General features: G+C 36.1%; 1 protein-coding gene across 1 annotated transcript in view; it reads right to left on the bottom strand.

The window, feature by feature from the left end:
• Positions 1-16622, bottom strand: part of cacna2d3a (calcium channel, voltage-dependent, alpha 2/delta subunit 3a) — a 556823-nt gene that overhangs the window by 163804 nt on the left and 376397 nt on the right. The window contains 1 exon segment of the mRNA XM_052017619.1: positions 14327-14401. Coding sequence (XP_051873579.1) covers positions 14327-14401 — 75 coding nt within the window.

The raw sequence follows: 16622 nt of genomic DNA, 5'->3' as shown, positions 1-16622 counted from the left end.
TTGATGGCTTTGTGGTTTTCCTTCATAAGCCCTGCCAAAGAAACCATCCAGAGAGCATCACCACTCCCAAACTATAGTGACTCTGCCTGATGTTTGATAGTGACAGTCATGGTATGTGTCTTTAGATGAGAATATATCCTGTACTGGTCTCAGGAGAGTGAAAGGCAGCTGGCAGTGTCTAACCCCACCCAGGAATTGGATACAGCAACAACATACCTGGATTCCCTGGATGAAGGCAGATAGCAATGATGGAGAGAAACCAAAGAAAATCTGGACTTCTCAAAATCCAGCATGAATCTCTGAGCCTCACTCCACAGGTAATGCAGCCTCAGAGCCCTAACGCCAAAGGTTAGTGCCATTGCTGTTGCACCCAACCTCCTAGCCCACTCAAAGACAACAACAATCTCCCAAAACTGAAGAAGCTGCTTAAGAATTCCCTGCTTCACACACAACCTTCAAAACATCCTGGCCAAATGAGCAGAGAGTCTTCAGAAAGGGAAGAATTTGCTCCGACCCACAATCAACACTGAGGCAAGGTTTCAGAGGAAGATGAAAACTGGAGCTGTATTCAAAGACTTACCACAGTCTGGCATGAAAGTCCACAGCTGCAACTTTCAAGAATCATCCAGTGCTGCAAATCTCTCAGGATTATTGGAATCTCATTGAAAAATTTAATTTCTGCAGCTACCTGGGCAAACTGACCTGCCACTAAAGTATAAAAGTTCATTTTTGAAATATTAACACTGCAACAAGCAACATGCACTGACTGGTGTGCTATTTGGGGACCTGTTGCCCCTGGTCCAGTACAGATAAGGTTGTAATATCAATGTTCCATGTGAACAGCATGAACTTCAGGTCTCCTTCTATGGAAGGCTGCTTACCCAAGTCTCACCCTAATATCTTCATGGCATCATAGGTAGATGTTTCATGCACTGATCTTATCTAACTAAAGCTAGCCAAAAGACATAAACAAGGGTGAGTCTGAGATGGAAACTTGGACAATGTCTACAACAACAGCACTACAACACTTGCCCTTCGAGACCCTGCTGCAGAATTCTGCTTTAACTCAAGGTCCAGCAGGCGCCACACAAAAATCATAAACATGCTGGTTGCAAAGCAAAATTTGTTTTAATGGATGAGTATTTTATTTCAATGCTGTAAAGCTGAAAATTGTGACTCCCTTTGAAATGTGCTCTCAGTAGTGGCGTAACATAAAATAAACTCTGTCCTTTTGGTCATATATAATGAATTTAATTAATCTTTATCAAATGAATAAAAATAAATATCATTACAATGTATAGATGACTTGCTTCCACTTCAGTTTTGTTGTTCACAGCTGGCTTAAAAGGCCAATATGGGGACTGCAGACATTACCACAGATGTGGCAGAAGGTGGCTGATGGAGTGGGTGGGTGGGTAGTTTGTGAAGTGGTGCCCTCCAATCACCACTTACAAAGGGCTTTTGTGTACTCCTGATGCATGGCCTCAAGGATCTCAATATTATCCTGAATGCCCCTTCACCACTTTGCATGTTTGTGGGCTTTTACTGCGCAGTTTTGCTAAATATGTAAGATGTTCATATTTAGTGTTTTGAAGGGTTGCCTTGGATACCATAAGCCAAGTAGCCTTTTTCTGTGGCACAAATATTTGTGATTCTCCATGAATACCAGCATGTTCTGCTGGTATTTTTAAACGGCATTCCTAAATATTTTCTTCGCTATTCTTTGTGGTCCTTAATATAGTTTTTGATTATTAAATTAAGTTGTTTTTCTTGTTAAATAAGATATAAGCTTGTAATAGTTGCTGAAGTCTTAAATTATTTTTGGTAATTGCTGCACAGGGCTTTGCAAGGATACCATGGCAGCAGGGTATTCTAGCTCTATAAATCAGAATAAATCATTGACAAAGACTGAACAGGAGCAACAGAGTTTTCTGAGATAATGAAAATTATAATTTGGTATTTTATTAAGGTGTTTCTGACCTTCAACTTTTGACTGTCAACAAAGCTAATAGGATTTTGTTGTGCTGCTTGTCAGAGGACAGACGTGATTAGTTCTGTTATTAACAGGTGAAGTTGGATGCCATCAAACATTTGTCAGAAGTTGATAGATGTTAAAAGAATTTCCTGGGGTCTTGACAGTTTTCAGTTAACTTACAAAGTCAAAGTCGAGTTTATTGTAATAAGCACAAATACATGTATGCACAGGTGCAATGAAAAACTTATTTGCAGCAGCATCAAAGGCATATAGCATCAGATAAAGCAGCATTCACAAGTAAAAGACACAAATTAAACAAATTATACACAATTTTTACAAGAAAGAACACATTTAGAATAAAAAAAGTCAATTATAGTGCAAAGTGATCTTTGAATTTTAGTGCAATTATAACTTGTAAGCAATTTTATTTGAAGAATGTGGTTATTCTTGGTTTTATTTCTTTCAGTAAAGTTTTCAATGTGTTACAGTGTTCTCTCAACAATCCAAGACTGAAAGGAGATGTGATTGAGGCGTATAACAGTATCAGAGACCTGGACAGGGTGAACAGATATTATGTATTTCTGTTAGTAAACAGCACTGTAACTAAAGTGTATGGTTAAGGTTGAGAGGTGATTTAAAGAAAATCTTCTTCACTCACCAAAAGAGTGGGGTTTGTTTGGGGCGATGGTCTGGAATTCATCACCTGAAAAGTGGTGGAGGCAGTAACTGTAACCACATTAAACAGAGTTGGGGTGATCACCTGAACAGCCACAACCCACAACACTTTGGGCTAAGAGCTTGGCAGTGGAATTAACTGTAAAGTTCACTTTGGTCAGCTTGGACGTAATGGGCTGAATAAACTTCTTTAGTGCTGTGATTTTCTGTGATTCTATGAATGGTGGGGAAGAAACATTCCTTAGGGCATATTTGCTAGCAAAATTTCCTTTCAAGCAGATATTGTGTGCAAGTAAGTAAAGACCTGGCTTCAGCAAGATTTCCTGTTTATCTTTGTGATTGGGTGTCATAAGCAATGGGAGTGACCAGCATCTGATTTGCTAAAATAGCAACCCATCCTATGTGGAAAGAAACAGTATTGACAGCAAATGGCAACTCCCCAACACTGAAGCAATTCTATTACCAGAAGTTTCATTTAACAATCTTAAAAGGTCAGTAAAGGGATTAATTTTTCAATAAGGGATTAGTCAAAAATTTCTTACAAATTGTTCAATAGTTGTCAAATAAACAAGTTTGCACCTGATAATAATAATCATTTGGCTCTTACTCACAAAGAAGATGAATGTAATTTGTGGAACAGCCAACCATAGGAAGAACAAAAATAGGCACTTCCAGTTAACCCATCAGAAGGAACAGATAGCATATAAAGCTTAGACAATGGGACAAGGAGACACAAGAAGTCCTAGACCCAAGGATGGTCCATACTAATGTTCAAATATCCCAGAATTTCAGGTTTCTGATAAATCACATTCTAGATGGATCCCCATGTGAGCAGAATAGAATGAGAGGGATATGTCCAATCCTTACTGTAGTTTTCTGCCTTCTTTTTGTAGGTACTGGGAATACTGTATCTAGAGCAGAGAGAAGACCATTGTTGGAAACCAATCATCATAAGCCTGAGAGTTCACCATATAATTGTTTCTGGCAACATTCTAGATCCAATTATCCAACTGTGTTTCCTCAAAGACCTTCCTCTATTATAAGGTTATAAATGAGGCTACTTTTCTGTCAATTAAGTAGTGTTAATTTTTTATTAGACATATTTTAGATTCCATTGCTTAACATTTAATATAATTTTGATGCAGATGATCGTAGCCATGCTGGATGTGCTGAAGATGCTTAGCTTTTTATATGGCTTGGGTTTTGTACTCAGAGTCTTAGAACATCTCAGATGAAAGGAATAAAAGGTAACATTGTGGAAAGTAAAATATTCTAAAAAGACAATGTTATCTGGAATATATCTAAGGGACTGGTACAGGCAGACTGAGTTTCTGACTACACTGTAAACTAATCAAATACACCAGGAACTCTACTGCAATCCAACTGTTCCATCGCCATACAATTTTGATCAACATGATCAGAATAAAAATAGAAGTCACATAAAACACTGACCTGTCCCTCCAGATGTAACATAAGCAAAATACATAACAGCACGGTTTATTATGGAACATTACTATCTTACTAAACCTGGATAACTTAGAGATACAGCACTCAGGGAGAATTAAAACTACAGTTTCCTACAATATATTGTTGATAAGTGCCTACCTATTAGCCAGCCATGGCATAAAAGTAAAAATTTCACACTCAATCTTTTGGCATGGATTCTCTAATGTAATTTTATATTACTGTATTAAAACAACATATTTCTCAACATCTAGCTGATTATTTCCATTCATATGTCTTTGTTAATGAATCAGCCTTATGGTGAGCAGCTGTTTTTCCCATTATTATGATTATTGTACTATAGAAATTAATTACAACTGTTTGTCAGTTTATTTTGCACTGATTTACTTATAAATTTAATTATCTTAACTATTAATCCAAAACAAGCTTCTTCATGGAATATATTAATTGTTCTAAGACAATCAGATATCAAAGCAATTGTAAGCCTACTTCTCTTCAAGCATTTCTTTAAGATAATCCCTTCTACTTGATGTTCAAAAGCAGAAATAAATATTTATTTCACTGAGCTCTTTCAGAATCACTTTGGCCCTGTAAACAACTGATTGTATTGACTGAAATACTGGTGATATTAATATGTGGCTGTACAGATGGAATTTTTGTATCTGAGTATTCTGATACTATATTAATCAATTTTGTACAAACAGGCAATGTTCAAATGCCTCCTTATTTGGGGGAAATCACATCCTTCACTGTGCAGGGATGTGACATTGAAGTGGTAGCTGCTGGCACTGCTGCAGGCTTTGCCATGCTTCATCTAGAATGGGACCTGTCAGCAGTGACACCCACTGAATGCTGCAGAAGGCTCTCCCTATTAGTTTTACCACACTCCGTGGACTTTAGAAGGTGTCTGCAATGAGTTGTGAAGGTGCCCACTCAGGAGTCCCAATATCAGTGGTATTAAATAGCAAGTTAAGCAACAATATGCTCTAACTATACTGAGACTTGCCCATGATGGTCGCAGTTTGCACCTTTATATTGGTGAGGACAGAAATGGACTTTGTGTGAGTACTAATGCAATTAGGAGACACAAGAGAGACTGTAGCTGCTGGAAGTCTGGAGCAACACACACAAAATGCTGGAGGAACTCAGCAGGTCAGGCAGTATCTATGGAGGGCAATGAACAGTCGATGTTTCGGGCCAAGACCCTTCATCGGTACTGGTCTGGTTGAGCACAACATCAAAGAGGGCTGGAGAGCAGCAGAGGTCACAGAGGGTGAGCAGTGGGAGAGGGTCTCACAGAACTTCCATCAAAGAGAGGAGGAAAACTTCTTCAGGGTAGGCATACCTCAAAGAGACTTTGCAGTGGAGCAGCAACATGGAGACACAAGAGAAACTGCAAATGCTGGAAATGCTGGAAATCTGGAAAAACACACATGAAATGCTGGAGGAACTCAACAGGTCAGACAGCGTCTATGAAGGGAAATGAACAGTCGACATTTTGGGCCGAGACCCTTCAAGAGTCTCGGCCCAAAATGTCGAATGTTCATTTCCCTCCATAGATGCTGCCTGACCTGCTGAGTTCCTCCAGCATTTTGTGTGTGTTACTGATGCAATTATTTATATTTCTGATGCCAGAAACAAATCAGGCTCACTTATGTGATTAGCACTTGCTCGGTCCAACATCATCCAGGAAATGATTGCTGTTGCAATCTAGCCTGGGTTAAATCTATTTTTTGTGTGATTTGCACATATTAAACAGTCACCACAATCCAATTTCTGGACAATTACAGGAAACAATTCATTAAGAACAGTTAACTACTTCGTAATTTTGTTTTAAAGTAGGCGTCTACCTATTAATTAGATAATATCTAATTATATCAATACTTCAGCCATATATTTAAATGGGGGAAATGTACATTTACAAAAAAGTTAATGTTACACTTTTGATTTATCTGCCCCCAGAACACTCTACGCAAAAGATGCATTTCATTGTATGTTTCGATGTACATGTGACTAATAAAGATATCTTATCTTTCGTCCATATATTCTTCCAATTTTTTAAAGTAAAATATACCTTTCAATTAATGTATAATTCATCTTTAATCTGGTATAAAAATTAAAATGATGTTTCAGAACAAGAATACACAATTAGCATTAATTTAGTGAAAACTTTATAACTGAGAATATTGTAAATTTTAGCAGATTATTAATAAAAATATGAAAAATAGCTAATGAGAAATCTGTCATTATTTAAGTCCTGTAAACAAGGCCAAGAGCCTTGCCATCATGCAAGACGTTATCAAAATTTTTAAAAAATAAAGTAGACCTGACTCTGAAAATGGTGATTAGATTGTTACCATGTTTGAGATACAGAAGCCTGGATTTTATGAGGAAGAATGGACCAAAGAAGATGAAAATTCCATACTTTCAAAATCCTGGGAAAGAATGAATTATCCCAGAATTTAGCAATATGGCATTTTATAATAGTAGAGCTAAATTTATGATAATCTTATCTTATTTACTCACCAAAGTATTGCTGAACAGTTATTACCAATGACTTGGAAATCAATTACTGAGATACCTACCTTTATAGCACTTTAAGAAATATTTCATGGGATATTGTCATAACTGGCAAGGTGACCTGTTACTGCCCATCCTTGAGAATGTGATGGGAAGCTTCCTTTTCAGTCTTTGTAGTCCAACTGGCGAGGGTGCACTTTTTGTACTGATGGATGGGAAGTTCAAGGATTCTGACCCAGCCACAATAGGTTCTGGTATTCTTCTAGACATCGCTGATCATGGATGGGAGATGCTGAGAAGATACCTTGACATGTTCCTTGTGGAAAGTTGCATGCTACAGCTGCAATGCTCAGTGGTGGTGGGACTCAAGCTATAAGGAGGTGGAGATGTTGCTAATCAAATGGGTTGCTTATCTTAAATGGTGAAAATGGCTTGCATGTTGTTGGAATTACACTCATCCAGGCAAACTGATAGTATTCCATTGCACTCCTGAATTGGGAAGCCAGTGGTCAAGTCATCCTGCAAAATACAGCCTCTGATCTGCTTTTGTTGCCATAGTATTTATGTTATTGGTCTAGTCAAGGATGTCCTGAATGCTGACTTCCCAGTATGTTGATGGTGGGTGATAATCATGGTAATATCATGTATATCATAGGGGAGGTGGTTGCACCACACCACTACCAGGCAGTGAACACTTATTGGAAGTGTTCACTGCCTGGCAGTGGTGTGGTGCAACTGTTATTTTTTATTTCAAAGTAACTCTAAAATAGACATACCCATGCTGGAGCAATGTAAAATTTAACTTCAAATATTTTCACTATACATTTTCTAATTTCTTCATTTAAATGCTAAGCCACTTAGCATTACATCATTCCAAACTAATCATCTTCAAAACACATCTAATGTCAGATTGTGAAAGAATGGTAATCTTTTTCCTCTGCAGGGGCTCAAATATATTTATCTGAGATATCAGATAAAAATAATTGTTGGTATACAAACATTCAAGAATACTGATTTAATTTACATGAAAGCATCAATCTCTCGATTTTAAGTAATGTTAATATCTTGCAATTAAGTGGTAGTGGAATAGTTGCATAAGCTTATGCATAATACAAGGTTAAATACAGGTTATCTCACATTCCAGACAGGGTTTCTGGAGAGGAATGAGATTGGTTGCATATGGATGATTAACTCCACACAAGAACATTCCAAGGAAGATAAGTCTAAACAGGAAAAATAATTGGTTCTTTAAATGTATGATCATAAAAATAATTTAGTACTTATTTTCAAATGCCTGAGTGAATGTATTCTGATAATTTAACAATAAAATGGCAGCTGGGCTCTGTCACATTTGAATTAAAGGGACACAATCATATGCCAAACTGTTTTTCCATACAATTTGTAAACAATAGTAAGTTAAGTATAGTAATGTAAGTTATAGTAAGTTAATTCCTGGCTGTATGACTTAAACAAAAGGAGCATGCAAACTATAATAATGAGTCCACAGTTTCTGTGGTCTTTGTACCCTCACAGTCTCTATCGCAGACAAGGCAACCTCTAAACGACTTTGTTAGCCACCGACATCTTCCTATCCTTTCCAATCAAATAAAAGACACAGGGGAACTGGGGGAAGCAGTTTAGCAGCGAGACTCAGATGTAAAGGCATACGTCTGATTTTGCATCAGCTTGCACATGTAATCTCAGAGGTAAATGCATAGACAAACAGAGAAGTTACAATAAAGCAGTCTGTTCCACACAGCTGCAAATTTCAACAGCACTCTCTCATAACCTAAATGCACATCACTGATGCATACAATGAAAAGAGGTGGTTCCAGAATAACACTACCCATTTCTAACTACTCCTAAAACTGCATTACCCCACTCTTTATTCTCTCCTGTCTAATAAATGTTAATCCAGTTTGCTATTTTGTAACTAATTCCAAACTCTTTGTTTCTCTTGTAATCTTCCATGTCACAGATTTAAAAAACTTCCCTGAAGTCCATATGTGCCACACCCACAGCACTCCTCTCATCTTCCATAAATCACAAAAGAGTTTGGAGGTCCAACTGCCCCTTTTGCAATCTCTGCTGGCTATGTTTAACTGTTTTCTCAATATCTGGATGCATGGTAATTTCATCCATAATTAGAGACTCTAAAATTTTCTGTACCACAGATGTTAGTTTAACTGGCTTGTAATTGCCCTGATTAGTTCCATATTCCCTTTTTAAAAAGCCGTAATATATTGGCTACTCTCCAGTCTTCTGGCACACATCTACACTTAATAGAGCACTGAAATATAATTTCTAAGGCCTTGGCAATTTTCTCACTCAGAATCCTAAAATACTGTGCATGGGCACTTTGACTTCCTCTGCCTTAAAATGTATCTAAAATTTTTCATTATCCATATAATATCGCCACTATCATGCAACCAGCATTCACAGTCTCTTCAATCACCTACCAAATATTATAGAAGAGTTTCATCAGAAATATTATTTTAAACTAAATATTCAGGAATGAGACAAAGACACATGGGTTCAATCTAACAAAAGTGACACTGGAACTAAAAGTAGAGGATTTTTTTCACACAGTTTGTGATCAACATATAGAGTGGACTTCTGAGTCTTGGCTGTGTCAAAACCATGGGATCATTGAAAACACTATTAGATCCAGTAATAGGAAAAGAGTGTGCTTATTTGCTGGATAGATGTTTTAAGATATGCTGAATAGTCTTCCAGATCTGTAAGTAGCTTAAAGGAACAAATTGCTCTTCTGATGCCTCAGAAATGTTCCACTGCAGACAACATGTACACGCTTAAGTGCAGGATGCATACATGAAGGAGAAAGGAATAGATGAAATAAAAGTAAGCAAAAGGACATAACTGGAATAGGGGAAGTTTGTGTGAAGCAAAAGCACAGATGTATAGCTTATTCTTAAATGCTATAAATTCTCTATAGCTAACAATGCTGTATCTTGTTCCTTAGCAATGAAAGGTTTCATTTTGGAACAGGGTTCCACTTTGCACTGTTACAATCCATGACCCAGATAAGAGGGAGATTGTAGCAACTGGTGAGTTCTTGCAAAACCACCTGTGCGGTAAGAGGGAAATCCAGGCTCTCATATTATTGAGCCTGAGGATGGTATACCATAACACGTTTAGGTGAGATACTGGAAGCAAATTATTGGTTGTTATTTGTCTGAGAGCAAGGCACAATGGAAACTCTTCTGGAAAAGAAGAAAAGCAAATAATAAAAAAATCAAACACTTTATTAAATATACATGAAGGGGAATTCTATTCCACTTAGAAGCAACCAGGCATCAAGTCAGATTGGACATGGCTGAATGACAGTATCATTGTTAAATGAGGAAGAATAGGCTGGATCGTGTTGGTCCAGTTCCCCCATTGTGAATCATTGCCTGAGTCCATTGCACTTACCAGGGCCAAAATGTAGAGGGCCCATCTGAAAGACCTTCTGCACTTGGAATCTAGTATATGGTTACCGGGCCTCAATCAGCAAAATGTGGAGCTCCTGATACCTTCCTAGCAGCCAGCAAAGCTGGCCGAGGGGCTCTGCCAACTTAAAATGTCATTGATTTTAATTGTTCTTTGATGTTTCCAACATTCAGAGACATTTATAAAGTATTAAAGATAAACACATAAAAATATAAAATTAACTGGACACATTGATAATTAAAAACATTCAATTAAAGTAAAATAATTCTATAATAAAGTTAATTTTTAAGGCTTCCTAAATCTTTGTCCCATAGTCCCCATGGAAATCATGGGGTCTCAGATCCTGCACCAGTCTCACTAAGCTCCTTGGCAAGATTGGGCCCAGCATGGAATCCCATGTGGAATTCAGCAGCGGCGTACTGCAACAAATTCAGTCCTCCCAGTGTCATAACATCCCAGACTTCTGCATTTCACAGCCAGTGCACTGAAGTCTGGACCTGCATTCAGTTTCAAAGATTGAATTCTAGCAGTTCCCTTAAGTCGGCATGACCTGGCACACGTGCTTTAATGTAAATTTGAGGATATACTTTTCACAGAAAATATTGAAAAGCAAGTCCTTATCCATGACAAAATATGTGAAGCTACCTCTATAATTTCATATTCATTTTCATATTTTACAACCAGTTCACCACTAGTATTTCTTCAGTGACATGCCCAGCATTTACATTTCCACATAAACTCAAATGGCACGTTATAAAAGAGATAGATTTCAACTTGTAAGGAGAGGAATTTTGAACTAATCCCTATAAAATCAGGTCTGATTTGGTTTTTGGTTAGTGAGCTGACAGGTTCATGTTCCAGGAGAAACAAATTGATGTACTGATAGCAGAACAAAATAAATCTTTCTGCTTCTGGAAAAAAGAATGTTAAAGTTAATGGTGGCATAAGATCGAAGTACTGAAGCCAGAGCTTCCTTTCACAAAACATTAAAGAGATTATGGATGATAAGTAGAGGAAAAATCAGATCTTCATTTCAAGGTTAATATAATTTGCCTGCATAGTAAATAAAAACATGTGAACAATGATGACTGTCAAATAAATTAAAATTGAATGTGGTAAGTGCATTTCCCCTAATATATCACTGATTACAGGAACACAAAATTTTAACCATCAAGTTTTAACCAAAATTTGCCTCATACAAAAAAATGTCCTTTCATAAATATTGCACTAAACACACAACCTTCAACAATTTGATGATAACTGATACAGTGATTGTCATTTTTAAATGCATCCTAAGGAAATATATTTATCATCACTAGTTGCTCTGAGAAGGTGTTGGTGAACTGTTTTCTTGAACCACCATAGTTGTGTGATGAAAATGTTATAGCAATTTTATTAACAGGGAGTTCCAGGATTTGACAAAGAACATTGAAGGGACAGCAATAGATGTTCACATCAGGACTATGCTTTATAGAACATAGAGCATTAAAGCACAGTACAGGCCCTTCGGCCCACAATATTGTGCCGACATTTTATCCTGCTCTAAGATCTATCTAACCCTTCCCTCCCACATAGCCCCCCACTTCTCTATCATTTATCAGTGAGGATTTATAAATGGTGATGGAATTAAAGGCAATTGGAGTTTTCAATTGCATAGACCTTTGAAGAAAAATAATTTGAAGGCTATATGGGTACACGGATGAAACACAGGAATGAGACTCATGATTGCTTTCCACAGACTCTTTCTTGTTGGAAAGGGTCATTATCCAGCACTTGGACGTTGTGAATGTTTCTTGCTGCTTAACAGCCAAATCTGTATATTGCCCAGGTCTTGTTCCAAGTGGACATGAACCAGTTCAATAACGAGTAATTGAGAAAGGAGCGAAACATTGGGGAATCATGTTGTGAAAGGTGATTTTAGTGTCAAAATTAAGAAATCAGCAAAGGATAATCAATATATAAAATACATGTCTGCAAGATAATAAAGACAATAACCATGGAATCACTTACTAAAAAACTGAAATGAAAGAATACCATTACAGGGAGACATGTGAATTAAGATGGGCTGAAAGGTTGGCTTCAACTGTTATAAAAATGCAACCAAAAATTTTGAAGTAGATACCTTCATGTGGATAACGTTTGTCAATAAAAACACACAAATGTTCAGTTCTAAAGCACTTTCAAGGTATGGTTGAGTTCATATGTAAATTGATGTTCTTTCCTACTTTTGGGTGGATTATAATTTCTCTGAACAAAAAAAAACGACAGGTGATAACTACAGAACCAACACTACAGGAGGAAAAAAAAAGCAAGTACTGTACATAAGCTTGACTTCAGATTCCTGAATCTCTAACTCATGTGGAATGTAGTCATTTGACTGTGAAATTGAATCTTCTACTACAATTGATTTATAATCACAACCTGCACTGACAAAAACATACATATCTGTGTTTTCAATTGAACAATTTGATTGATTGGCAATTGCTTATGATTTGTGACAACTATACAGTGGGTCTCCTGAAATATGAGCAATAAATCATTTTGAGTAGCCAGACACTTGATGTGACATGTATACATGAATTATGAAATGACAATGTCATCTTGGAGGCTTGGTGTATTTTAAGTATTCTTAGCATTGGTAAAATTTAAGGTCAATTGTTACCAATTACAACAACACTGAAGATATAGTTGAATAATGTGTTCGTTGTCCCTCCTTGTTATGACCTGGCTCAGTCACAAAGTGCATTATAAATGCATTTCTATTATCTACCAATACCTATATTAAAAGGTTAAATTTATCATGAATTTTAATTAGCAGTTTAGCTACTTTTCATCTAAATATTAATAACAAAGTGCAAATTTACAGTGCACTATTTTTCACGATTCCCGTTAATTGCGCTCTGCAGCTTTAGAACAAATTTTAGCTTTTTTTTGTGTTGACAGTTGGAAAGGAAAGTCAAACAAGCAGAAACACTGTTTATAATTTTAAATTAATTCAGCTTCTTTAAGGATTCAAACTAACTCCAAATACTGGAAAATTGTATCAGATACATTGCTGCTTTATTAGGAGTTAACATTTTATTGCTTTATAAGTAACCCTTCCAATGCTAGAATGACGTCCTATAACAAAACTAGCACATCAAGATTCAAAACATAATTTTGCAGATGTTCTTTAAAAGGCACACTCAACAATAGAAGCACTGTTCTGGAATTCGTAATAAAAGCTGCAAGGCTATCAAACCTCAGCAATATACAACAAATCTGACAGCAGCTCCTGGACTACATGAAAGAGTAGTTAATTGTAAAACCTGGAAGTTGTTGCCGCAGCCGTCTATTACTTAGTCAGTAAAGGTTAATACACCTTAGATATTTGCAACCTATTTTGGCTGTTCAAAAAGTCCTGAAAGTGTTAAGCCTTTTTTGAATAAATTGTAAATGAGTTTTTAAGGTGTGCTAAGCCATTTTTTAAAACAAACACATAAAACTAATATTACATCTGCTGAATTTAATTCTCTCTAGTTATTTTATCAAAATCCATTCTTTTCAAAATATTAAAAATCATATTTATTTTCTTCTGAAGTTAATTTGCGATACATCAGCTTTTACTTCAATCTCTGTGTCCCAGTAGTTATTCTATTCCTTGAAAAATATTTAAAAAATTTGTTTAAAGTTAGAGCCTTAACTTCCTGGTGCCATGTCAATGAGAATTCTTCAATAAGATTAGCTACTCACCCTGTTTGATGACATCACTGTTGCAAGACACCAGAGATTTCTTACAGATGGTGCTCAACAGCAACCAACATTGGGAAAGAGTAAAACAATGCAACAGTGATCATGATATATTTGATGCTGCTTTCTTAAAGTTGCCTTTGCTTTGTCAGTGAATGCATAATCTGAGCCATTGGATAATATAAACCTGCAGCAAATAGGTATGCTTCCAAATGTATAAGAAGACCTTAGCCTTTACTTTTTGCCCTTCCACAAACTCCATGAGCTCACCATTACTTTCATTCCTCTCCCTGGCTACTCCCTCAGGATGAATTGGATTATTGGCAACTTCAAATTTCTTCAAACAATGTAGCATTCTGACAGTACAGAATTTTTAATAAATAATTTTAAAATCAATACAGCAATAAAATGTTTTATATCACAAAAATAAAGAGAATATAATAAGACAAATCACAAAATATTGATCAACATATTATTAGTTCTAAACAATACTACAGAAAGATTTCTTACCGGTGGTCTCAGATCTGGATGTGTCAAAACGTAGCCATTGTTTGTTATTGCAAAAGCATATCCATGAATGCCAAGCTGTAATAAAAAATGTAAAACAAGCTGCAATCAGACTTCACTGCATAAAAAAATTGACATTCTAAAATCATATAAATATAACTGTTGTATTTAATACGAAACTATGAAAGTAAATATAAACAACAGCAGGTTCCTATAACACCAGATTTAGTACTACCATGTGCAGTGACTGATGCATTATTAAAAGACAGCATTTATAAAACGTCATTCAACATAACCTTAGCTGACTAAAAACAGTTAAATGCTGTTAACTACTAGTTTATACAAAATAGTGCTTTTCTCACATCAATGAGAAGAAGAACTATTAGAGCTGAGAAATCCCTCAGTTCTACTCTGGTTCCACTAGTGTAGCTTTACCACAAGTGTAATACAAGTCTCATTTACTAATACACTTCCACTGAAATAATACTATTATATCCAGCATAATTTTTGTTTTTGCAGCTTTCAATGTAAAAAAATAAGCAATTAATTTGTTCTTTAACTCTCATTACTAACTTCAGTTTTTGAAATTAGGTTTGCTGTGGTTTGGTGTTTGTGCCATTTGGATGCTTATTGTTAGCCAGCTGGTTCACCTGTTTCTAAAGTACATTCTGTGCATTCTGCCAGATAAGAACTCTCAGAATTTTTTGATTTCTAGTTCAATTATCAGACAATCCAAATGTTTAATTTCTGAGGACTGAGACATAAGGAAAAAGATAGTGTCCCAAGTGTTTTTTAGGCCAGTCATCCTCAGACTTTTTAAAATTAATATCTCATCAGTCTAAATGTTTCAAATACTTACCAAGCTTAGTCTTTTTTAACATTCAGAATGTGAATGTAATAATTAATGCAGTAACTAGAATATTCTAAGATTCAAATGATCTAAAGCATACCAAAATTCAAAACTGCTATTTATGATATACTTTAGCCCCATACTGATTCGTAAGAAACTAAATTTGCTTGGAACTGCAGGCAATGAAAAATGATTGTACAATCTGTGAAGCGATATTAGTGTGGATTGACATGTTACTTAAAAAACAGTAGCTCTAGTGGACACATGGTAAAGCACATTTAAGCTTCTTGCAGAAGACCTATAACCACAAATACTCTCTCCTGCTTTATTTTGCCCACTATAGGGAAAAATTATTACTATTATTGTATTCATTTGGACATCTAAAATTTGGACAAAAATGTGATAGAACAACTTTAAACTTAATGCATTGTCATTAAGTCAGCCATTGACAATTGAGGTGTTTGACTTCTGGTAGCTTTGCCAGTAAAATCCCTGGCACAGGATATAGATTACTGGAAAATAAAAAAAAACTATTACATGAATTATAATAGAAATATAAACATTTAAAATAAAAAGGGCATTCTACCATGAGGCCCATGCCAGCTATAAAAGGCTATTGAGGCTAAAGGAAACAGCATTCAACAGTATTCTATGCCTGTGCCAATAAAGGAGAGAATCCCATATGCTTTAACCACTTTCAGTGATCTATAAACATGTCCTCCAAAGTCCTTCCATTCCTCAAGACTTTTCAGCTCCTCCATTCATTGATCATTTCTTCACCTTTCTTCAGGCTGAATAATATTTGCCACGTTCTTGCCACCTTTGTCACATGTTGATACCTTCCAGCTGTGTGCAGTTTTCTTTCTAACCATCAACCATACTGCCAACTTTTATATAATCTCCAGACTCTTTAGTTAAGGCTCCCACATAAACCATGAAAGGCTGGTACCCTGCCACTGACCCTGCAGAATCTCACTGCAAACAGCCTTCCCGTGACTTAAAATCCCGTCCACCTTTACACTTTGCTTCTTACCATTGAGCCAATTTTGGATCCAACTTGGCACTTACCCTTGAATTCCATGTTTTTTATTTTTCTTATTGGTCTGCCATGTGGAACCTTGTCAAATTGAGTTCCATGTGCACCACCCTCATTCACCATCCCCATTACCTCTTCAAAATTTTATTCTCAATGTCCTAGCGATTACTAAAACTCACAGGTCTATATTTTATCTCACCATGAAATAGTTAATCTTTACAAGCAATTCAGTTATTAAAGAATATATTTAAACAGCAAGAGAACCCTGTTTTATTGACAATCATAGATCCTTTTTAGTTATATACTGTAAAATAGGGTACATTTGTAATTGTCCAAAGTTTTAATTTTAAAGACAACTACTGACTTTGCACTTCAGTGCTGTGAAAATGGAACCAGTAACAAACATCAAAAAT

The sequence above is a fragment of the Pristis pectinata genome, chromosome 6 (genome assembly GCF_009764475.1).
Source record: "Pristis pectinata isolate sPriPec2 chromosome 6, sPriPec2.1.pri, whole genome shotgun sequence".
NCBI classification, from domain to species: domain Eukaryota; kingdom Metazoa; phylum Chordata; class Chondrichthyes; order Rhinopristiformes; family Pristidae; genus Pristis; species Pristis pectinata.
This window is presented reverse-complemented; position numbering and strand designations above follow the sequence as displayed.